This window comes from Rattus norvegicus, chromosome 5 (assembly GCF_021556685.1).
Source record: "Rattus norvegicus strain SHRSP/BbbUtx chromosome 5, alternate assembly SHRSP_T2T, whole genome shotgun sequence".
In the NCBI taxonomy this organism is placed as follows: Eukaryota; Metazoa; Chordata; class Mammalia; order Rodentia; family Muridae; genus Rattus; species Rattus norvegicus.
In genome coordinates this window covers 147,143,338-147,166,858 of record NC_141538.1, presented here as the reverse complement: position 1 = coordinate 147,166,858, position 23,521 = coordinate 147,143,338, and the positions used below count along the sequence as shown (strand labels likewise).

Below are 23,521 nucleotides of genomic sequence, written 5' to 3'. Positions count from 1 at the left end.
CATGTGACTAGTCTGGGCCAATGGATGGTGGGAGTGATAGGAGTCACTTCCAGGCAAGAGCAGTAGAAAACCCATGCACCTGGCCATTCAGACAATACTAAATTCCAATGGTACTGTTCAAAGATATCAGTGACTAGCCAGTCTAGGGTCCTCGATGACTAGAGCAGGGGATCCATGTGAGGAAGTGGCACAAGCCAGCAGCAATCTCCTGTTGTGTTCTACACCTGAGGTTCGGAGCCCTTTGTTACTACAACACAGTCTGGGTAGTACTGTGCTCTGTCTGAATGGGAACCAGGGTTTGCCCTTCGCTGCCTCTGCAGAACCTCGGGCCCTGAATGAGACCCCACAGTAGGCACTTGGTGAGTATGTGCTAAATTATTGAAAATGTAAGCCATGGTTCCTTCCTCAAGCAAATTACCCTGGCCTGGTATCAGGGTGTTTGCTTATAATCCTCATACTCGGGAGACAGAGGCAGGCAGGTTTCTGAACGTTTGAGAGCAGCCTGATCTACATAGAGAGTTCCAGGTTAGCCAGGGTTACCCAGTGAGATCCTGCTAATTTTCTTTTTCTTAAACTCGTATTCAAGGGACAAATAGATCTACACAGCAGCTAGAATGGGGTCCGGAGCTAAACTGTCCACATTAGAGAAATGGGGTCGGGGAGAGGGATCAGCCTCAGCCACAGAGGGCTTCCTAAGGGAGAGTAAAAACGCGTGGAATCGGAGGATCCGTCTGCTCAGTAAGCACTTACTGGATGTACTGTAGCCAGTTTGCTAGCAGGACGTTTGGTGGCCCCAGGAGTTCTGTAGAACCAGAAGGCACACCTCTATCATACAAGGGATCTACAATGGATTCCTAGAAACGTTGTTGATATTTGCTTGCAGGCTTGACAAATAGACATCTCCCAGACAGAAGAAATCGAGAAAACCACTGAGATCCAAACTAGATGGAGGAGCGCAAGCAAGGGCAGGGAGGTGATTGGGGCTGAGGGACAGGGAACCACCTACCTGGCTTTAGCGGGGAGAATGTCAATACCAATGGCAAATTGCTGAGTGTCCTATTTCCGGCTTCTGTGTGTCATGGCATATCATTTACCTTGAGGCCACATTAATAAAATTCTGGAAGGCTCTGAATGGATTTTACTTTATTTTTTATTATGTGTACAGTGTGTGTGTTCATGTGGGCTTGAACATGTATGTGTGAGTGCAGGTGCCCAAGGAGTCCAGAGGAGGACAGCAGTCCTCTGTAAGTAGACATGCAGGCAGTTGTAAACCTCCGGTTGTGGATCCTCTTTTTTTTTTTTTTTTTTTTTTTTTTTTTTGGTTCTTTTTTTTTTTCGGAGCTGGGGACTGAACCCAGGGCCTTGCGCTTCCTAGGCAAGCACTCTACCACTGAGCTAAATCCCCAACCCCGTTGTGGATCCTCTTAACCACTGAGCTCTCTGTCCAGCGCCCTCACCTCTCCTCCTCACAGCTTTTAAATGGCTAGGCTAAAATCTGAAGGGTGAGGTGAAACTGGTCAGGGAGGGTGTTGTGGAAGGACAGGCAAGCCCTGGATGGGGGAACCACATATGAAAAGGGATACGGCGAACATGGGATGGCCGCCCATGCTGGTTGAAACAGTTTTGTAGGTGGTCAGAGAGGAGACCGGCAAGGCAGGGATGAGCCTGCTGATGTTTTTTTTTTTTTTTTGTTCTTTTTTTTCGGAGCTGGGGACCGAACCCAGGGCCTTGTGCTTCCTAGGTAAGCGCTCTGCCACTGAGCCAAATCCCCAGCCCCGCCTGCTGATGTTTTCTGCACACACAAATCCCTAACTCTGCAGTCAATGCCTTCAGTGTCCTGTGTCCTTGAACTTGGGCCCTAATGCCTTTTCTAAGGTTATTCTAAGTGCCAGTGATGGCCACACAGTTACAGTTGAGGACCCCTAGGATGTTCAGGGCAGCAATGAGCTAAACCTTCCAACAATGCCATAACTAGTACAGTCAGGATTGTTCCTTTTTAGGCTTAATATGTATGTATGTATGTATGTATGTATGTATGTATGTATGTATGTGTAAGTATCTATGTATATATGTGTGTATGTGTATATGTGTGTATGTGTGTATTGTGTATGTATATATGTATTATGTATTATGTGTGTATGTGTGTATATGTATTATGTATGTATGTGTATATGTGTATGTATATATGTATTTATATATGAATGTATGTATTCAGGGTATCACTGTGTAGCTCTGGTTGTCGTGGAACTTGCTATGTAGACCAGGCTAGCTTCAAATTCACAGAGATCCTCCTATCTCTGCCCCTGTGATACTGGACTCAAAGACATGCAACACCACACCCAATTATTTTTAAGGGCTATTTTAATATTTACTAAAACTTCGAGTATATAGTAGAGGGTCCCCCTTATATACTTCTACACTCTTCCCCCATTACCAACATATTATGACTAAGTGATACAATTTTCCACAATTATTGGTAGATAGTTTTATTGACATTATTAATTAGAATCTATAGCTTGATTAGAGATTCTTAGTTTTGCTTTAATACCTATTTTTCTGCCCCAATGCCTCACCTAGGGTAATCCCACTACACGTAGTTGTCCTGTCTTCTGAGGCTCTGCCAGGCTGTGACTTTCAGACTTCCCTGGTTTCCCTTTGTTTGTTTGTTTGTTTGTTTGTTTTTTTAATGATCTTCACTGGTCTGAGAAGTAAGTGGGGTATTTTGTTTCACCACTAGTGGAATATGCCTGATATTTTTGCCTCATAGAAAAGAATCCCACCAAGGTACTGCCATTAAAAAAAATCACTTGGGGCTGGAGAGATGGCACTGGCTGTTCTTTCAAACTTAGGTTCAATTCCCAGCAACTACATGGCAGCTCAGAACTGTCTGTAACTCCAGTTCCTGGGCATCTGATGCACTCACTCAGATACTAATGCAGACAAAGCACCAATGCGCATAAAATAAAAAAAGAAAAGTGTGTGTGTATGTTTGTATGTGTGCGCGCGCGCGCGTGCGTGCGTGCACACAGGGTTTTTATTGCTGCAAACAGACACCATGACCAAGGCAAGTCTTATAAAGGACAACATTTAGTTGGGGCTGGCTTGAAGGTTCAGAGGTTCAGTCCATTATCGTCAAGGCAGGATCATGGCAGCATCCAGGCAGGCATGGTGCAGGAGGAGCTGAGAGTTCTACATCTTCATCTGAAGGCAGCTAGTGGAAGACTGACTTCCAGGCAGCTAGGGTGAGGGTCTTTTTTTTCTTTTCTTTTTCCCCTCCCCTCTTCCTAGGATGAGGGTCTTAAAGCTCACACTCACAGTGACACACCTACTCCAACAAGGCCACATCTCCTAACAGGGCCACTCCCTGGGCCAAGCATTTACAAATCATCACATTCCACTCCCTGGCCCCCATAGACTTATCCAAACCTATGAGTCTATGGTGGCCATACCTAAACATAGCATAACGCAAAATCCATTTAGTCCAACTTCAATAGTCCCCGTAGTCTATAGCAGTCTCAACAATGTTAAAAGTTCAAAGTCTCTTCTGAGATCCACCCAATCACTTAACTGTGACTCCCAAATCAAGACGGGAAACCAGCTGGGCAGACTCCAAACTCTGCATCTCCATGTCTGATGTCAAAGAGGTCTTCAGATCTCCAACTCCCTTTTCATCGTTGTTGACTGCAACAAAACTTCTTTTCTCCTGAGCTGATACCACTCCCTGTTAGCGGTTCTCCTCAGCAGATAGCCCATGACTCTGGCAACTCGAACATCTGGAACATCTCGGGGTCTCCAAGGCAACTTCAATGTTACAGCTTCTTGTTTCAATGTCTGGGATTCACACATGAGCTGTTGGGCTCCTCCAAAGGGCTGACATCACTTCTCCAGCTCTGCCCTCTGCAGCACTCTAAGCTCAGGATGATCCACTCCACTGCCGATGCTGTTCTTGGTGTTGGTCCCATGGTTCTGGCATCTCCAATACACTGGGGTCTTCTGCTGCAACTAGGCTTCCCCAGTAGCCTCTCATAGGCTCTCTTCATGGTGCCAAGCCTCAAATCCTTTGCACGGCTCTTCAATCCTGGGCGGTAAACTGCAACTGAGGCTGCACCTTCACCAGAGTTTCCTCTGACTTCGCCCTGCCTAGGCATCGTTCACTGTCTTTTGGCTCTGTAGGCAAGTCTAGCCAGTGGTGGGCCCTCAGCGGACTGGAGATGTCTCAGGATCCCACCTTGCTGGGGACCCTTCACCTTCATTGCACCACGGAGATTTTTGGATGAGCCCCTGACTGGCCACAAGGGAGGGTCAGATCTCCTGGAGCTGGGGTTACAGGCAGTGGTGAGCTGTTTAACATGGCTGCTGGAATCTTAAACACTAGTCCTCTGAAAGAGCAGCAAGCCCTCCATCTCTCCAACCTCTAACGAGTTTTGTTTTGCTTGTTTGTTTGTTTAAGACTGTTTATTGCTTTTAATTACTCTGGGGGAGGGGGTAGGTGCACCTATGAGTGAAGGTTCTGGAGAGTCCTGAAGAGGGCATCAGATCCCCTGGAGCTAAAGTTACAGGCCATTGTGAGCTACAGTAGCTGGGTGGTAGAAACCAAACTCAGGTTCTCTGAAAGAAAAGCCCTGTGCACTCTAACCTCTGAGTCATCCCTCCAGCCCCGGAAGGTTTGCTTTTCATCACACGTCAAAATGTGCACACATCAGCATGATTCGTCACCGCTGATGTGACCTTCATCAGTTTTCTTTCTCCTTTTCCGACTGTGCTCTTTGGAAGGAAGTCACTCTGTAAAACCCACGCCCCATGTCCCCCACCTTGATTCTTCTATATGGGTGATTTCTCTCTTCACTGCCATCGCTGGCTGGTGCGTTTCCTCACAGAACCTTCTCAGCTCTGGGCTAGTCATTTTGTTTTACCCTTGTTCTGGAAACCAAAAGGCCTTCCTCTCTTCTCCTCCAGACTCACCCCAGAGCCATGTTCTGAAAACAGTTCCTGTCTCTCTAGGAGCATGGACTTCTCTGTGTTGTCAATACAATACCATTCCAGTAAATTCGTGTCCCTTGCTTATTGTGCCTCTGCCCTGTGCATTGAATTGTGTGCTTCATGCTTGAGCAGGAACCAACCACCTCCGTGGGTCCCACCTTGCAGCTACCCCAGTGTGCGACATCCTGTGCTAGACTGAAATCCCCACGAGGACAGCGATTTTGTCCACTTTGCAGAACTGTGCTCTTAGCCAACTAGCACACATGCCTGTGAACTTTTACTTCCCAGAAGGCAGGACAGTTTTTGTGTCCTTACTGCCCTGGGATGCTTCTTGACAGCAGAGGCAGCCTTGATCCTCTAGGCCGGCAGATGGACGTTAGAATGTAACAGAAATCTAAGGCAGTTTGGAATCGGGAATGTCTGCCTCCTCAGGTAGAAGTGAAGTTTAGAAGTTGACACAGCCCGAGAGGCCGGATCAAGAGGACTTGGTGACTGATTGGCTGGGGAGGGTGAGGCGGGAGGAGGAGTCGCGTAGATGGCTCTGAGGTCTGGAGCTGGGGGACAGCCGGTGCCACCTCTGATAGATTTTCCAGAAGTGCTGTCAGCCCCTGGCTGCCCCACCGCTGGGGCTCAGGCCTAGGGTTGGGAAGCGGTGTCCTGGCCTGAGCAAACTTCTGCACCCCCACCCCGCCCCCACGTCCTTTCTTCAGAAATAAATAACAAAAATCTTAGCACGGATTTTTGAGCCTGGCCGTTTGTCACCGTGGAGGGGGGTGGGCACCGTGGGGGTCCGCACCAGCCTGTGGTTTCCCAAGGAGGGACACCCCCACCCCTCCCAGGAGCAGCGTGGCCAGCCAGTCCCGGGTCCCCAGGCCACGGCCACCTGGGAGCGGAGTCTGGGCGGGACAATGGCCGGGGCCGTCCGGGCCCCGGGAGCCCCCTTGCTGGGGAAGGGGCTGTCCTAGGGCCGGGCGCCGGTGCCCTCCCCGCGCGGCTCGGGCGGGCGGAGGGGGGCGCGGAGTTCCTTTGTGGCTCAGCCTCCGGCGCGGCGCGGCGCGGGCAGGGGGCGCCGCGCAACTTTCCTTGGCGGCGGCGAGCGCGAGACGAGGCCCCGGGGCCGAGCGGGGGCCCCCAGCGCGCGGCCCGTCCCCGCCCCGCCGGCCCCCTCCCCTTGCCGTCGCCAGCGCCGGGCGCTGCCCACTCGCCGGAGCCCCGGGGCCGGGCGGGCTGCGCAGCCGAGAGGCGGGGGGCCGGACGCGGCTCGCTCGCCGGGCCCAGCGCACCGGGGCCGCGCGGCTGCACAGCCGGCCTCCGCCGCCGCGGCGCCTGCAGAACCCAGAAGTGAACAGCAGGCGACCCGGAAGGTTTGCGCGCCGCTCCGCACCGAGCCCCAGCCGCGCGCCGCCGCTACCGCCGCCGCCGCCGAAGCCGGGAGCCCCCAGCCCGGCCCTACTCGGGCCGCCGGGCTCGGGGCTGCGGCCGCGTCCCGGAGCGCCGCCAGCACTGCCAGGTCCGTGCGGGCCCGGGGCGCGCGGGGGAGCGGGCCCGCCCGCGGGAAAGTTGCGCCGAGTTGCGGGGCGGGGGCCGGGCGGGCGCGAGCGCTGTCAGCGCGGGGCGGTCGCGCTGCGTGGGCCCGGGGGTCGCCGGTGCCTCGGGCCCGGCCCCGGGGCGGCCGCGGCGGCGACGGCTGCGCGCGCGGGGTAGGCAGCGTCTCCCGCGGCGTGTCTGGGGCTGGTCTCCGAGTGTGTGCGTGTGTGTTTTCCTAAGCCGGGCTATTCAAACCTGCTGCAATTCTCCGGTAAACAATGATTCATGGGGCTTAATGCAAATAAACGGATTGCAAACGGCGCGGTTCGCGCACTTTGCAGCCGGCCGGGTGGAGCGGCCAGTGCCGGATTTCTCCGTTTTTTTGCAGATCTGCAGAATATGGCGTCCCTGTCCTGTTTTAAAAATAAGCCAGGCTGCCATTTTTGTTTTTCTTTTGTCTGAAGATTTTAATAAAACTGTCTGAGAATGTGGGAGAGGCGGCTGGAAGCAGAGGGGGCACCCGAAGGGTTGGCTTTTTTCCTTTTCTTTGGAGAGAGCCGGGAGCCTTTCGGGGAGGTGAGACACAATACAATTACACTTTAAAGGAAAAATAAGGGGGAGAGAAGCTGCCGGGTGATTTGGGGGGAGGGGGCTGGGAATTTAAAGTTAACTCTGAAAGTTTTCTTTTCTTTCTTGCTTTTTTTTTTTTAAGATTTTTTTTTCTTCCCCCGAGGGCCCTGAGATGCCGCGAAAGGATATGGGGGCCCATTTCTCTGTTTCTTACCCCCAGCTAGTCGCCTTTGCAGGGTTTTTTAGGAAAAGTTAACTGCCGGTTTCCCCAGAGCTGCGTGGGTGGGGATGGTGGGTGGGTGTGTGTGTGTGTGTGTGTGTGTGTGTGTGTGTGTGTGTGTGTGTAGGGCTGAGGTGAGAGTTTTGGGGAGGAGTCGCTTGGACGAGGCTCTGTATCAAAGTGGTACTGTAGGGAACTGTAGTGTAGCCCCAGATTTGGGGGGAGGTGGCTGGCTCTAGTGGCTTAGAGTGGGCCCAGGGTTTGGACCTAAGATCCCTGTCATGAAGACCCTTCTCGTCACCCTGTCCTCCAGCAGTGTGACCCTTTAGGTGCTGTTTGTGTTGGAGGTGGAAGGAGGCTTGTCCCTTCATGGGTGGCCAGAGCCCCTTGGTGGACAGGAAGTTTTGGTAGCCCCCTCTTAGGGCAAGTCTGATTGATTGCAGTCGAAGAACCCCCTTCAGTTATGGGTGGTCTTCTTAGCCTCCAGAGATGGCTTCTGTTGATGAACATCCTTAGTGGTGGGTTTTTAGCTGGGAGCAGGCCTGCAGCTCCTGTGGGTCCCGGTCTACATAGGAGTAGCTGGCTGCCTGGCCCTTGTGATACAGGGCCTCTCCTCTGTTTGTGTTAACTCCTTTCTGCCACCCGGTCTGCCACTTTAAAGTCTCCTGATTGGACATCAATTGAGTTTCTGAAGTGTCTGACTGGACTTGCTGGTGACTGTGCAGGCAACAGAGTGGTGTGAGGCCAGGCCCATAAAATCTGAACCTGGTCTTTCCCCCTTTTTGGGAGAATCTGTCCTGGGAGGACCCTGCTCTGTATAAGCATAGAGCCTTTGTGCTTATCTAGGGCCCCCACCCGAGCCCCACCCCCATTTCCTGGAGGGAAAACACTAGGAGTCTCCCTTCAGATCTGTATCCTCGATTCACCAGGCTCTGTGAGCTCCCTCAGGGCAGTCAGTGGTGACAAGGTCTGGGAATGTTGAGCTGCAGAAGTAGGCATGCCTAGGTCACCAGGTTATGAACCAACAAGGTCTTAGATGGGGAAACTGAGGCCCAAGAGTCACCCTTCTTTGCCCAGTAGAGGAGAGCTGAGGCCGGGATCCACTGCTGGGTTCTGTCTGCTGTACTGTTCTGCAGAGCTGTCACCCACATAGTTTGTCGTGGACAGAACTGAACAGGAGTAGGACAGTGTGACCCCCCTCCTCATTTTCCCTTGGACCCCATTATCAAAATTTTTCAGGAACCAGAATTTTGCGGGGCGTACAGTGTCATACGTGGCTGCAGCCATGGTAGACGGTTCCCAAAACTGAGTTGAGGTCAGATGTTCAGGTGGGGGACAGTTGACCTCATTTTAAGATAGAAGAAACTGAGGCTTGGAGAGGTTGGGCAGTGACCGGAGGAGGGCTTTAACTTGGGCCTGCAGACTCCTTGTGTGGGCCTTTCCTAAGTGGGTGGTGCTGTGGGCAGGACCTTTCCCAACTTCTAGTTTTTGGTCTGAAATTCTTGTGCTGACCCCAGTGGCTGTGTAAAAAATCCAGAGGCTCATCCCCACCCGGAAGAATGTCAGAGATGGAAAGGTCCTGGGAGGTCATCTGGACTCAAGAGAGGAAGGCACTGGCTGAAAGTCTGGCCCCGGCTAGTTCTGGATGGAGCCCTGTTCTCCTGCCTCCTTTTCCTATGAGATGCTTGGAGATAGTGAACCACTGGGCCCAGTGTCGAGGTGCTAGCTGGTGCAGGGGCTGGGGGGGATAATGGCCACACTAAAGAGGTCGGTCCTGGGGGCTCAAGAGTCGTCCCCCTGTGACCTTGGGAAATGGAGGCCAGCTTGGTTGTAGGCGAGAAGGCTGGTGTGTGAGGGAGCTGTGGCCTTGGTCTGAAGCTAGCTAAGCCCTGCCTTTCCCTAGGCAGTGGTTCCCCAACCCCCACCCCTTCTTGCTCCATGTTCTTACTGTTCGTATAGTCTCTCATTTGTGGCTAGCCCATTCATGTGTTCTTCCACTGTCCACTCTTTAGTTTATGGTTTAGTCAGTTCAGTAGTCTGCTTGTCCGTCCCTTCATCCATCCATCCATCCATCCATCCATCCATCCATCCATCCATCCATCCATCCGATCAATCCAGCTCCCCCAGCCCAGGTTGGACAGATATGAGAGGCAAATGCAGCTCTGTCATGTTCTAATGCCAACAGGGAGAAAAGCCAGGGCTTCAGGTACGTTCCTAGGGATTGAGAGTGTCAGAGTCTCTTTAGCAGGGAGCCTGGGTCCTAAGATTGAGCCCCATCTGGGTCAGCTCTGAGCATGCTCCGTACCTGTGTGAGCTTCAGAGTGAGCACCTGTACAATGCTCTCCTTGGTCTCATCCGTCCTAGGCGGAAGAAACAACGGTGGCTTGGATGTCCCCCACCCCCAGCCGGGCATGTGCTGGGATCTCTGGACATGTTCCTTGCCCCATAAGGATTGTCGCTGACTTTTCTAGGCCCTGCCTTGACTTTGTAAACCATGACGGGAATTTTCAGAATGCCAAATGATCTGTGGACCCCGACAGTCCCATCCTGCCTCTCTCTTCCCCTGCTGAAAGTTCCCCTGCTTCCTGAACATTTAGAAGAAGAAGGAGTAGCCTAATGCTGGGCCTTTGGGGGGCTTCTGTAGCTCCAATTTTGGTCTTTCACCTCTGCTTTCCTACACCAGCCCTGCCCTGCCCTGCCTCCCCCTTATCTTACCACCTCTAGTCAGGCTAGCTTCTTTTGCACCTTCCCTGGCCTGGAATGTTTTTCCCCAAATCCTTGCATAGCTGGTGGCACCATCGAACACCACCTCCTCAAAGGGGCCTTTGCTGACCATTTGCTGTAAATAGTTTCCCACGTGAGCCCCTTCGTGTTTTCTTCGTATTTTCTGAGACCTTCTCATTCTCCTGTTTGTTTGTACTTCTCACCGTCTGCCCTGGGACATGTTTAAGTTCTAGGGAAGCTTAAGCTCCCCTCAAGCTTCCAGTGAGGTGTGGCCAGGGCTCCTGGCCCTGCGGTGGGGACGGGCTGTGGAGCCAGGTGTGGTGGCAGCCACGGTGTCCTGGCATTGCCTGGGAGATGATCTTACATCGAGGTCTGTCACCTTCCCCTGGGAATCTTGGGGCTGTTGTTAGGCATTAATGAGATGATTAAATCACAGACTCAGGCTCAGAATGGGTACAAACCCAAGCAGCTTTTCCACCCAGAACCTTTGACACTTTGACCGTGACCCTGTCATGAATCGCCACCGTGTGTTTAGGGAGCAGCAGAGGGTGCTTACTTTGTGACAGACCTTGTTCTCTGAGGCCTTGTGCCCGTGGAGATAAACATTTGTCCTTGTTACCCTCTTTTGCAGCTGAGGACGTGTAGGCATGGAGAAGTCAGGGAGTTTCTCTCTGGGGAATCGAGGGGTGGCTGGTGCCAGGTGGGTGCACTGCTGGGTCTGGTTAGGATCCCACAGTTGTTGTGGGGAAGCCCAGCCTTACCTGACCTCTGCCCACATCCTGAAGAGCCTCTGCTCTCTCCCCTAGAATTCCTCCCTAGAACCCTTGTCACCCATGGAGGTCAGGTAGCTGTTACTGCTAGGGTACCGTTTCTTCTTTACACGTGTAGAGTTCCTACACCTTCCTGTGAATGACCGTGGGAAGCCACATTAGAGTTCCGGCTTCCAGGGGGCATTGACTGGGTCAGTCTGATGGCCTTGGTGCGCAGTTTTGAACGTACGAGTGAATGAACCGATGGGTATACAGAGACTGCTAAGTATTACCTGAGCCCGCCCCTCCCCCCACCCCCACCCCCACTTCCATCTCTGTAGCATCATGCTGACACTTGCTTGGGGTCCCTAGACAGGCTTGACGTCCTCAGGGAAATGAGACTCGCTTTCTGCTTCTGTAGTGGGCATCTGATGATGCTTGTGTAGCTGATGTCTTCTTACTGGGGAAACTATAGGGTTAGGGAAGAGGAGTGGGCTGTGTCTAAGACTGTATGCGTCTCCTGAGGCTTTCTTCAGGCTTCAACAGGCTGCCCAGCCTTTGCCTGGGGGTTCAAGGGCAGGAGGAAGCCCTGGTTGGAGTAGCCATGCCCCGTTCAGTACCATCCCCTCCCCCATCACGGGGCAATATTCCTGAAGCAAAGGGCTATGCCTGACACCGAGGAAGCCAACTGTTGTGGAAGTGTGTCGGGGCTGTGGTGGGAGGAGAGCTTTCTGGAACCCCAGAGGGGGCAAGTGGCTAGGTGGTGTCATCAGTAGGTCAGGTGTGACAGACACACTGAGAGTGATGACTCTAAGGCCTACAGAGTCTTCAACCTGCTGATTCTTGTCTACTGCAGTGGCCAGCAAAGATACTCCATTTTGAGCTTTGGGCAAAGGCAGAGCAGCGGTTCTCAACCTGTGGGTTGTGACTCTGATGGGTGGGTGGGTGGGGGTCCCAGACAACCCTTTCATAGGGTCACATATCAGGTATCCCGCATATGGAATCTTTGTGTTACCATTCAGAACAGTAGCAACATTGCAGTTAGGAAGAAGTAGCAATGAAAATGATTTCATGGTTGGGGGTCACCACAGCACGAGGGACTGTCTTAAAGGGTAACAGCATTAGGAAAGTTGAGAACCTCTGCCTCAGAGAATAGTGTAGTTAGCCAGGTACTGGGGTTCTGTTGGGGACACCTGGCTGTGGTGAGTAGAATCCCCATTCCACTCAAACACACACAGTCATACATGTATCGTCATCTGTTCTACCACCATTCCTGAGTCTTCATGTGTCCCCTGGCCCTCCTGTGAGTGGTGTCCACTCCTTGCCTGGATCTTCCTGGAGAAGTGGAGTCACTCATGAACAGGAGAAGGCCGAGAACTTGGGGAGGTTGTGAGCAGCCAGGTAGGGTTGGGGAGAGTTTGGTCCAGTTTGTAGTAAGTCTTCCCCAGACCGCCCACCCACGTGACCACCCGGTCCTTCTGCCTGGGGTCCGTTCCATTTGCCAGCCTTTACTCAGGCCTGAGCCTTGCCTGACCTGGCCGCAGATGGCCTTCATAGGAGGGGAAGAACTACTTCATGGAGGAGTTCAGAGCAGACTCTGGGATTGCCAGTTTGGGACCTGTCTTGGAAGACAGATAGATAGATCCGTGTCAGTCAGCAGAGCAGCCCTGGTGTGGGGAAAAGTCAGAAGAGCTGAAGGGGGCTCCCGCACCCCAGACACTGGAGCGCATATGTAAGGCTCCTCTCCTCGTACCTTAGGAGCCCATCCCGGGCAGGTTAGCATGCGTAGTGACTGCATATCACAGAGTCAGGCACTATTCTGGAATCTTATGCATGTTAACCTGTACTGTCTTCCCTGTGGCCGTCCTGGGACACACTCTCCACCCTCACCTGTCAAAGACTTTCCTATAGGCCAATCATACATACATACATACATATGTGTGTATATATATATATATACACACACATATATATTTATGTATATACATACACATGCATACACACACACACACACACATATATATATATATAAAATCATTTTTATATATGATTTGAACTCTGGGCTTTGTGGTGTTCCCAAGGCCCAGGCCTGGGCTCTCTGACTATAAAACCCACCCTTTCAACCACCCTGTGAAGCCTAGGCCCACCCCTTCCCAGCAGTGATTGGTTGAGCCCCTTCACTTCCTAGAGAAGGACCCAGAGACCCAGAAAGGCTTGTCAGACTTTTCTGTTCCCTCAGCCCTCATCGATTTATAAACTTAAGTGGCTTAGTAACTACAGAACATCATGCCCAACCCAAAATCAGGAAGTGCTCTGAGAATCTGGAGGGCAAGGTCAGGGCTTGGGGACTGGGCAGATCTGAAGTAGAACAAGGTAAAGTCCCATCCCACCCACCCAGATGTCCTGACAGGATGCTTTTTGATGCATTAGCATGCTGCCCAGGTGGTTCTAGACATCTTTCTGGGAGTGTGCCACATTTCAAAATGTTTGCAGCATCATTCTCGAGAGGTTGGAAGGAAAGTGAGAAAGATCTGGAAAGCATCTCAAGGGACCTGGGTTGGGGACTATCACCCTGATCAGACCGGCATCCCCTGGGAGAGCTCGCAGTAGAGAAAAGCCCCTGTAAGGTGATGGCATCTCAGGCTGTGGAAGGTTCACTGCCCTGCCGTCTCGGGATATCTGGTGCTGTGTGTGAATCTGCTGAGGGTACAGGGATGGGGGAGTGGAAGGTCAGGGAGGGCACTGTGTGCACAGGTCAGCCCTCTGCTAGGATCACCCCTCTCTGCCCTCCCAGGCCTGTGGGGCTACGAAACCTGCCCTAATTGGATCCAGGATCCTCAGTCTCGTTCTTCCCAGGAAGTTCACGGAGGCCAGTTTCTGAGGATGGCCTGGCCTGGCTGCAGTTTTAAGGGTAGAATGAACTGGTCAGCAACAAGGGCTTCATGGAATGGGGGACTTAGAGGACAGAGGGGCTGTGAGAGGCAGATGTTGAGCATGGGTGGCTGGGTGGGTCTCAAAGAGCCAGGCAGAGGCAATCTCACCTGAGCCTCTCACAAAGCCTCTTGCTTGTCCCTTCTCAGCCATCCCCTTGGCCACATAGGGTTTGTGTCCTGGAAACTTTACTCTGGATTGCTCAGGGCCCTCCCTCAGTACGTGAACCGCTCTGTACCTGCCTTACACTCTACCTGCTCCAGATCACCATGCTGCCATGGCGTCTCCTGACTCCTGCCTGTGCACTTCTGCTCTTCAGGGTCAGGGAGAGCAGGGTTCACTGCTCTGGGAATGCTTCTGTCTCTAACCCTCTGCTCTTCTAGCATGAGGGGACCCTGCCTCACTGAGCCCTTCCAGGCCTTATAGAGCACCAATGTGACTTGGGCCCTGCCCACCTCCAATTTGGTGGCTTTGCTATGGTCCTAACCTCAAGTGTCACACTTGGCTGTTGGGGTGACCATATTTAGAGGTCTGAGAAAGGAGTGCGGAACTGGGTAACCTATTGGGGGGAAAGATTGGGGGAAAATTGCCTTGAGTCTAAGACCTGTCTGTTGAGCCATGTGGCCCGACTGGGGAACAGGGACTGTAACCATGAACCCTCAGATAAGCTGTCCTCACCCAGCTCACAGCTTGTGTGGGGAACTGGATAGACAAATGACCAGACCGTTCACCCATGGCAGTGTGGTCTCAGGATTCCTGCTCTAGAACCTGCATATGCGTGGCCCAGGCTGGCATACAAAAGCAGCTCGTCTGGGGTGGGCAGTATGAGTGCTTAGAGGGGCAGAAGGGTAGGTGCAGTTGTTGGATGGTGGGGAAGAATGTGGCCAGCAGGACCTTGTGGAGGAAGCCTTGGCTGACCAGCTGTGGGGTGAGGACTTCCCCAAGCAGTGGACCTATAAGAGGCTTTCTATGGGAGAGTGAGTGACAGGCAGGCTGGGCTACCCCTTGGCCTGTCTTCCTGGCCGGTGGAGCCCCTGGATGTAATGAGACTGAGTCCTTTCCTAACTGCCCTTCCACTGGGGCCATGGGTGCTGCTGGGGCTTGCAGTGAGACCCTTAGCTTCTCTGTTGGAAAGAATTTGGAGAACTTCACATTTTCGATAGGAGGCAAGGGTGCCTTGCTTTTCAAACAAAACTTGCAAGAGCCGTAATTTTATTCTAAGAGCATCCTTCAAGACAGCCACATAGCCACATTGTAGAAAAGTTGTAAAACACAGCTATGAAGTACATCAGCCCCCGGCCCTGTCTCTGCCCTGTTCCAGCCCCCCCGTCCCACTGTTAGCATTCAAGTTCCTTAGTGGCAGCCCATCTTGAGCGTGGTTTTTATCTTTCATTGGCCTCCTGGCTGCTGTTTCACGAGTATCTCCCAACTGCCCATGGATGGTTACTAACTATACTTTTTTTTTTTTGTTCTTTTTTTCAGAGCTGGGGACCAAACCCAGGGCCTCGTGCTTCCTAGGCAAGCACTCTACCACTGAGCTAAATCCCCAACCCCCCTAACTATACTTTTTAATGGGTGTGGTAGCCTGAACTCCAGACCCCCATAATCTGGATCAGAGCCCCACATTCCCTGCTTGGCTGTGGGCAGCTCCCTAGTCCTCTGTGCCCCTGGTCCCTCAGAGGCTCATGTGCACATTGAACAAATCACAGTAGTGCCTCTGTGCACAACCTCAGGAGAGTCACTTCAGAGCCATCTCTCTATCGCTTGCAAGTTTCGCTGTCCCAGGTTTTTGCTTCTAAGAACCCATGGACATTAGCAGCGTCGTGCATGGAACCTCGGGTTGTTTTCTAGGGATGGCTGACCAAGCCTGGGCTCACTAGGCTGGGGAGTGGGGGGTTCTGAATGTGCTTCGAGCTCTTCACACATCATGGGTGGATTCTTTCTGGAGATACTCGTTCCGGTTCACTCTCCCTCCGATCACCCACAGGAGGTCACTGCATCCCCACCAGTAATTGGGTGTTCTCGTTTTCAGAGTTCTCTTTGCCCCTTTGGCGGCGGAAGCCCATTGACTTTCCATGGCTAGTGAGACAGAACCATTGGCCGCGTGCACGGGCTGTTCCTATCTTTAAGGATCAGCACACACGCTGCCCCCTCCTTATGTCAGCGGGGATGGAATAGAGCAGATATGGGCAGTAGGGCCGAGTGTAATGCAGGGGCCACTTAGAGAAGGGAGGACACTTACTTTCATCCAGACTGTAACACTTTTAGTTCCCTCCACCTAACCATGCATGCACACTGTCATTCATTCATTCAATCATTCAATCAATCAATCATTCACTTGCTCATTCAAACACCAGATGCTGCCAAAAGGTCTCTGATTCTTTCTGATGGAGTACCATGTCTAGAATGACTAAGAAAAGACAGGTGTGGGAAGGGCCCTGATGATGGGCGTGCAGGGCACAGGGCACAGAGCCCACGTGGGGGGTTAGCCGACCCCACATGTAGATAGAAGAGTCTGTGCATCGAGAACCGTGGGGGGGGGGGCTGGGATTGGCCAATGAGTGGCCCTGGGGTCCTTGAAAGAGAGAAAGCAAGAGGGAAAGTGGATACTGTGGGGAGAGGAACTGTCAGCCTGGGTGGCCATTGCGCAGTGGGTCAAGCAATGAGGCCAGAGGACAACCAATGACCACAAGAACTGGCCACATGACCCAAGTCATCCTCACTGCAGTAGGGAGCCTGGAAAGCTTCTAGGTAGGGCGGGGTGCGGTGAGTGGAGTAGTTAGGGTAGGGTGAAGATGGAGAGCCTGCAGGGGCGGGATTTTTCAATAGCGGAGGCCAGAGCTAAAGGACTGGGCCAGAGTGCCTGGTGAGCGGCAGAGACCTACTTTGGGCTCCAACCTGTGGAGTCCTAATCAGGGTCAAAGTGCAGATTGTGTTGCCTCTTTCAGGAAGCCCTCCTGACATTCCCCCAGCTTAGTTTTAGGATTGGGCTGTGAGAGGCCAGATGCGCAGTGGTTCTGGAGAGCCCGGCATCAGCTGAGCTGACTTTCCCATGAACCTCTAGTTTATCCCCTTAGGCTCCCAAGCACTTTCTTTCACTTTTTTAAATAAATTTATTGTCTTCATTTTAAAGAAACGAAATGCCATGACTGGGAATTTTGAAATCAGAGAAACAAAGACAAAACCCCATGCATCTGAGGCTAGCACCTCCCCCTCATGCAGCTGAGGCTAGCCCCGCCCTCTGGGCGCTGCGGCCCCCCCGGTGGGCGTGGTTCCCTGCAGACTCCTTATAATCAGAGGCCCTGCTGTCTAGGTCCGGCTCCTCCCACTTCCCCATCCCTACCCACCCACTCCCACCCCAATTGGCTTTGTTGAAAGTCTGTTCCCATGTGGGACTGGGAAGATCTCAGTTTTAATGTCTGTGGTGTGGCTTGGGGAGGGCGGAGCCTAAATACGTTGAACTGACAATCCTCACTTCCTTCATCCTAGCAGCTGTGCCCCCCACTACCTACAACCCACCATGGGCTGTGTGTCCTCTGTGTCCCCTGGTCCAAGTCTGTGCTTTCCCCATGCGGCAGAGCCTGGTACCTAGTGTGCCCCTCCCTCTGGAATTTGCTAAACTGGCTTCAGAGGCTTTCTGGGAAAAGGTGACAGAGGGACCTGCTTTGAAATCTGTACTGAGCTTGGTAGCCTCAGCCGTTGCCTAGCCTGTCTGGACCTCAGTTTCTTCATCTGTACTATGGGTCTGTTATTGCAGTAATGGCTGTAAATATCCTGCTACAGTCCTCAGCCTATTGTAGGTGGCCCACCTTGGGTAGGATGCTGGCCCAGGTGAGATCCCAGATTCCAGCTTACCTGGGAAGAGCTTATAGATTCTCTAGCCACTGTGTAAGAACCACACCAGAATGCATGTGTCCCTTTAGGGTTGGGACAGGGCTGGGTGGCACCTCACTCCCTCACTCACTTGCTGTGTGACAGAGCAAGTTGATTGATGTCTATGAGCTACGCTTCTGTCAAGTGCTCATTCCACAAAGTCACTGGGAAGAGTCAATAACTCGAATCATAATCTGTTCAGCACATTGGTGTTTAAATCAACCGTAGCTGTCATTTTATTATTATTGTTATTGTTATTCCCATATACAAGGTGCCGTTGGGAACACAGAGGAAGTGACTGACTGGGGGTTCAGGGAAAGCTCCGTAGAAGAGGGAACACTTGAGCTGGGTCTTGAAGGATGAGTAGAAGTTCACCAAGTGGGAAAGGACCCTCTAGGTAAGGAACCTGTGATTCCAGACTGCGGGTCTGTTAACGAGGGGTTTGTTCTTTGGGGAATCAAGGCATTGTGTCCATCAGAGTGCTGAGTGCCCTTCACTGCTGTCCTCTGGGGGTCTCACGGGGGAGGTATGCTTGCCCTGTTAGTGTTGGTGGCTTTGGCTTCCTGTTCCCATGGGTCCATGCTTGTGGCCACAGGTCTGTGTCTGTCCCGTCTGGGTTTGGTGCTGTCTGCATGTTGTGTTAACTGTGTTTGTCTCCGTCAGTGTCCAGAGATCTAGGCCACACTGTGGGGACAGCTGTATCCTTCCCTGGCCACTTGCTGTCCATAGAGGCCCCTTGGGTCACTCCCCTCTGGCTCCAACCTCAACCCTAGACTCATACTTCTAATTGGGAATTCCCCTGCCACCCACTCTGGCTTCTCTAGAACCTGCTGTAACTGACAGGGTCTTACAGCCCACACCTTTCACCCCTTTACCTACTCCTGCAGACACTTGGACCCGGGCCTAAGAACTAGGGGTCAGCCTCAGAGCCACCCCCAGGCTGACTGTCCATGTTCTTCTGTTTGTTGTCTCTCTGAGAGGCCACACATCCCCTCACCTCGCTTGCCTACAGGCCTTTGCAGACACTGCTACCTCTACCCGAATGCCTGCCTCATCTGCTGGTTGAGTCCCACTCACTCTTTTTAGACTCATCTCCCCTGGAGGCCTCCTTGGCTCACCTCTGCAGGGTAGGCCAGCATCATCGAGGCAGCTTATTCCCTTACTTGGAAATTGAGCAAAAGACTTGCCCAAGGCCACACATTCAGTGAGGTGGAATCAGGATTAGAACCAGAGCCTGCTGTTTCCTGGTGGGAGGGAGGGAAGTGCTCAAGGCCAGAGCTGGGGAGGCATGGGTGGATTGGAGAGTGTCTGAAAAAAGCCTCTCAACCCTTCTCAGCTGGGACCGGTCTGAGGTGGGAGGGTCACTGTGTGTCTGTGACTTGCTCAGAGGTGGGTGACAGGGGAAGGGGCTTGCCATGGGAGAAAGTCAGGGCCAGCACAGGCGGACTGATTGCAGAGCAGCTTCTGAGACACAGTCTGTGGAAGGGCAGGGGTAGGAGGGAGCTGGGCCTAAACTCTAGGTGGAGGCTCAGGTTTCTTGGTACTTAGAGCTCTTGGGTGGATAGGCCACTGGTGCTGAGCTTCTAGGGAATGGGGGTCCTGCCCGATTCTGAGGAGCCCAGGGTAGGAGGCTGGGTGGGAAACTGTGAAAGAGATAAGAAGGCCCAGATGCACAGGGACCCCTCGTGGGCCCAGGTGGCTCTGCAGGGAGTGGCCTGGTGGTGCGTAGGCCTCATAAGTGGGAGCTCTTTTCTGAGTCCCTGCCACTGCCTCAGGAGGCAGTCACATCCGACCAACCCCTTTGCTGGTCCCTGGTCTGGTCCAGAGTTTGTGAAACAGCTCCAGGAGACAATGTCAGCCTTCCACAGTTAAACTTCCCTTACCTTTTAGAACAAGAGAAACAAATGGCAGCTGTAGGTGAATTGCAAGGGCCAGGGTCAAGGTGCGTGGCTCTCTGTTCCCAGTCTCTGCCCAGTGCTGAAGGCCCCAGCTGCCTGCCCGTGTCTGCTCTGCCCATCCAGTGTGGACACTCAGCCCCCACAGGCTTGGCTCCTGCTTCTACCACAGTGTACTCCCCTCCGACTTTCGTGTCCCCTCTGCCACGTTGCTCCCTTGGTCCAGCTCTTCCTTCCATCCCCTGTCTCTTCTTGACATTCAAGGCCCTAAGGTTGACCTCGGTGACCCCTGCCATTGTAGTCCTGGGAGGGTGTTCATCTTCCACATCGCTGTACCTTCCTCCTCCTGTCTGTCCTGAGTGAGTACCCGTCCTTGCCTCTCCTGTATCACACCATTCCTTGGGGAACATCTTGCCCACATGCCAGATTGCCCGTGAGTACTAGACAATGGGCCTATCCTGCTCTCTGCCACTGGTACACAGTAGGTGGATGCCAGGGCCAAGGTCATTGACAGACTAGCTGGAGAAGGGCAGAGAAAGACCAGGAGGGGGCTGTGTGATGCCCTGGTAAAGCCTCCCCTTCTGTGCTTGGCTGTGTAGCTAAGGCAGGGGCTATCCCAGGCTACTCAGTGGTCAATGATAAACGGTAGCGTATATTTTATTCCAGCAATGGGACCCTGGGCAAGCCCTTGGCTCCCTAGAGGAGTGGAGGAGTGGAGAACAACTTCCCCAGAACTGCCTGGAAGCAGCCTAGTGCAGTGGTCAGAGCCCTGGAGCAGGGCAGCCTGTCTCACCCCATCTTCCTGATGCAGAGAACAGCTCAGGGGACTGTATCCAAGGCTGCTGGTACCAGTCCTTGCAGCCCGGAGGAGGTGTCCTTTCTAATGACTGATGGGTCCCTCCAGAAATGGTGGCAAAATGTCTTCCCTGCTTGTCATCCTCATGGGCTTCTGAAGAGCTCTCCACAGAGAGCACTGTGTAAACTGAGCAGCTAGAAAGCAGGAGGGCTTGCCTGTCGGAGAATTTGGGGTCCTATTCTCTGCTCCTTCCCTCCTTAAATCCACACCGAAGCACTCTAGTCCCGGAGGCCGGGGATATCAGGGTGAACAGGACAGGTGGACCCATTCCCGCCTCCCCTATAGGTTAGCTCCTCGGTCTCCCCTCCCCCCATCCTTACCTCATGTCCACTTATGGGGTTACAACCAGGCCACCCGAAGGCAGGACACATTCACAAGCCTACGGCCAGAAGGCTCTGTCCTCTCCCTGAACACTTCAGGAGCTAATGCACTGGTCTTGGGGTCTGAGGGTAGTGGGGTCTCAGTAGTACATTACTTGCAGTATGATCTTGAGCCAGTCACTCTGGCCCTCCATTCTTTGTTTCCTCACTTCTAAAAGCGGGCACGGCGGGAGTTCCTATTCTAGGTAACAGTCAGTGTGCCTGGTACAAGGTGGGCACTTGGAACCCTCGGAACCCACAGCCCCCTCATGTGGTCTTGAGTGGAGGGTTTTTTTTCCCCCTGGGAGAGAAACCCCAAAGGCCTGGGGTATGGGAAGTCAGGGAGATGGCAGATGAGTCTGGGGCAGTCAGGGAAATGGGCAGGCAGAATGCACTTTTTTGTAAGAGACTAGCATGGTTTTGACAGCTGAGGGAAGGGCCTCAGGATGGGAATTGTCCAGGTTACCCCTCATCCTCTGCCCTCTGCTCCAACCTAGGGACTGAGAGCAGCCTCTCCCCAGGCTGTGAGTAAGGGCTAGGACTTTTACACTTAGAGCAAGTGCTGCCTCCTTTCTACTAAGGCCTAGAATTTACAAAGCAAAGGGCCAGGGAAGCAGCTTGGGTAGCTTCCAGGCTTAACCTAGCACCCTAGAGGTGCTGGGAGGCCTCTTCATGCCCCTGCCTCTTCACCTAGAAGAAGAGATAGGGATGTCTTTTGTGCACCCTTATCGAGCAAAGATCACAAAAGGAGATCCGTGTAAAAGCTCTTTCTGAAAACACTCAGGTAAGAACGCTTCCACTTGGTGGCCGTCCTCAGACTTTGCCCCGGTCCAGGAGGGGCTTACCAAGCTCATTGGAGCTCGTTGGGTTGCAGGCATTTCTTTTTGGTCTGAAGTGGCAGTACCAGGTAGGGTTTGCAATCACACAAAGTTATTTCTGAAAGATTACTCCGTCAACGTGGATAGGAAGCAACGAGTAAGGGAACACCTGTGTGCACCCCAGTCTCTCTTCAGATCACTTCTTGACTTACTGGAATCACAGAAAACTCAAACTCTCCACCCCACCTCCCAGTCCCCAACCCCTTCCCCGGGGAGGAAGGACAAAGCTAGTCTTGAGGGCCTGGCCTTTGTATAGCCCTGGTTGAAAAGACCCTCCAGCCCACAGGCTGCCAAACTTGCCAGCAGAGGGAACCGCGGGGTGCCCTTGTCACATTATGGTAACCCCTGGTCTCCCCAGTCTCTTCCCTTAAGCACAGCACCCTGACACCCCATCTTTGCAAGTCAGATGTTACATACCTGTCCATGCCCAGGCTTTTCAGAGTGTAATTTTTGAGACAAGGAAGTGCTTATTGGGGGCTGTATAAATTGTTCTTCCACCTCCCTCAGAGAGGCCGTATCTTGGCCCCATCTCACATCTCACGTATTCTGATGAGGATGTCTTCCCCAAGGGCTAAGGCAGAAGGGCAGGGATCCAGAATAGGTAGTCAGTTGCTTCTGCTCTGTGGTTATTACCAAAGGTGTTCCCTGGGCTCCCCGGGTTGTCTCTGGGTCTGGGAGGGTTCTGTGCAGAATGCAACTGGGTTGGCTCTGAAACCCAGAGGACGGAAACTGGCCTGACACCCTCCCCCAACCCCTTTCCTGGGAGCACTCTGGTCTGAATGTGACCTTTGCCCCTTGAGGGTCCACCCAGGGAGACTCTGAATTCCTGACTTTTCAGCCTAGGAATGTGGGTCTCTGGGTTTGGTGGGAGGCCCACTTGGCCAAGGAATTTGGGTCTCAAGGGGTAAAGAGATCTCATAACTGATAGTGACAGGTGTTCTCCCTTCCTGCAGGATGGCCGAACCTCGATTTAACAACCCATACTTCTGGCCCCCTCCTCCCACCATGCCCAGCCAGGTAAGACTGCCGACACCAGCTCTTGCTGGCTTCCGAATGAGAGCTACTGTGCTTTGCCTGGGGTTTGGGCTGTAGCTTTCAAGGGAGAGGGCCCTGGGGTGCGGCCCACCCATTCCAACTCTGCTCCTCTCCCTTCTGCAGCTGGACAACCTGGTCCTGATTAACAAGATCAAAGAGCAGCTGATGGCCGAGAAAATCCGGCCGCCTCACCTGCCACCCACCTCAGCCTCGTCACAGCAGCCACTGCTAGTGCCCCCCGCGCCCGCCGAGAGCAGTCAGGCGGTCATGTCGCTGCCCAAGCTGCAGCAGGTGCCCGGGCTGCACCCGCAGTCCGTGCCGCAGCCCGACGTGGCGCTGCACGCGAGGCCGGCCACCAGCACTGTCACAGGTAATCTGAGTGGGCGGGGCTGAAGGTGGGAGCGGGCGGGGCCTGGGGAGTGGGCGGGGCCGGGCGGGGAAGGTCTGTTAAGAATGTTGGGGCAGGATCTAGTCCAGGTAGGACTTGGTGTGGGTAGGACTTGACTGTTTGAGAACGGGGTGGGCAGGACTGGAGGTTGTACGGGAAGCTTGGCAGAGAGGCTAGTGGTTCTAGCCATAGCCCCCGGGCTTCTTCCTCTGACCTTGAACTATGAGAATCCCTTCTGTCAGCCTGATGCTCATTTGGAAACGACTATCTACAGAGGAGGACTCAGAACCTCCAGAAGTTTGAACAGATGTAGGAGACAAGAGACTACTTCCGTGGTGAAGAAAAAGGAAAGGCTCAAGGCAGACTAGAGGGTGGAGGAGCAGGAGGACGGCCCTGGAAGGGGGCGGGGGCAGTATGTAGTAGACCAGAGGCCAGGGTGTTTGGTGGGGGAGGACCCGGGGTCGCTGTTGTAGTAGAGATTCCAGCTAGCACTGTGGTAACAGTCCTTCCTCTCAGCAGCCTGGTGATGGGCTGAG

General features: G+C 53.3%; 1 protein-coding gene and 1 long non-coding RNA gene across 5 annotated transcripts in view; both read left to right on the top strand.

Moving 5' to 3' along the window:
* The first annotated feature begins 45 nt into the window (after positions 1-45).
* On the top strand, positions 46-1,132 carry LOC102551009 (uncharacterized). The gene is made up of 2 exons (XR_015621139.1): positions 46-359; positions 884-1,132. It is a non-coding gene; the product is annotated as an uncharacterized LOC102551009 (long non-coding RNA).
* A 5,044-nt stretch (positions 1,133-6,176) lies between these two features.
* The window catches only part of Zfp362 (zinc finger protein 362), a 34,723-nt gene continuing 17,378 nt past the window's right edge, over positions 6,177-23,521 (top strand). Inside the window, 4 exon segments of one of the 4 annotated variants that reach the window (NM_001191612.2) lie at positions 6,177-6,490; positions 17,846-17,971; positions 22,516-22,579; positions 22,721-22,967. In NM_001191612.2, coding sequence (NP_001178541.1) covers positions 17,934-17,971; positions 22,516-22,579; positions 22,721-22,967 — 349 coding nt within the window. In that variant the 5' untranslated portion in view covers positions 6,177-6,490; positions 17,846-17,933. 4 annotated transcript variants of the gene reach the window in all.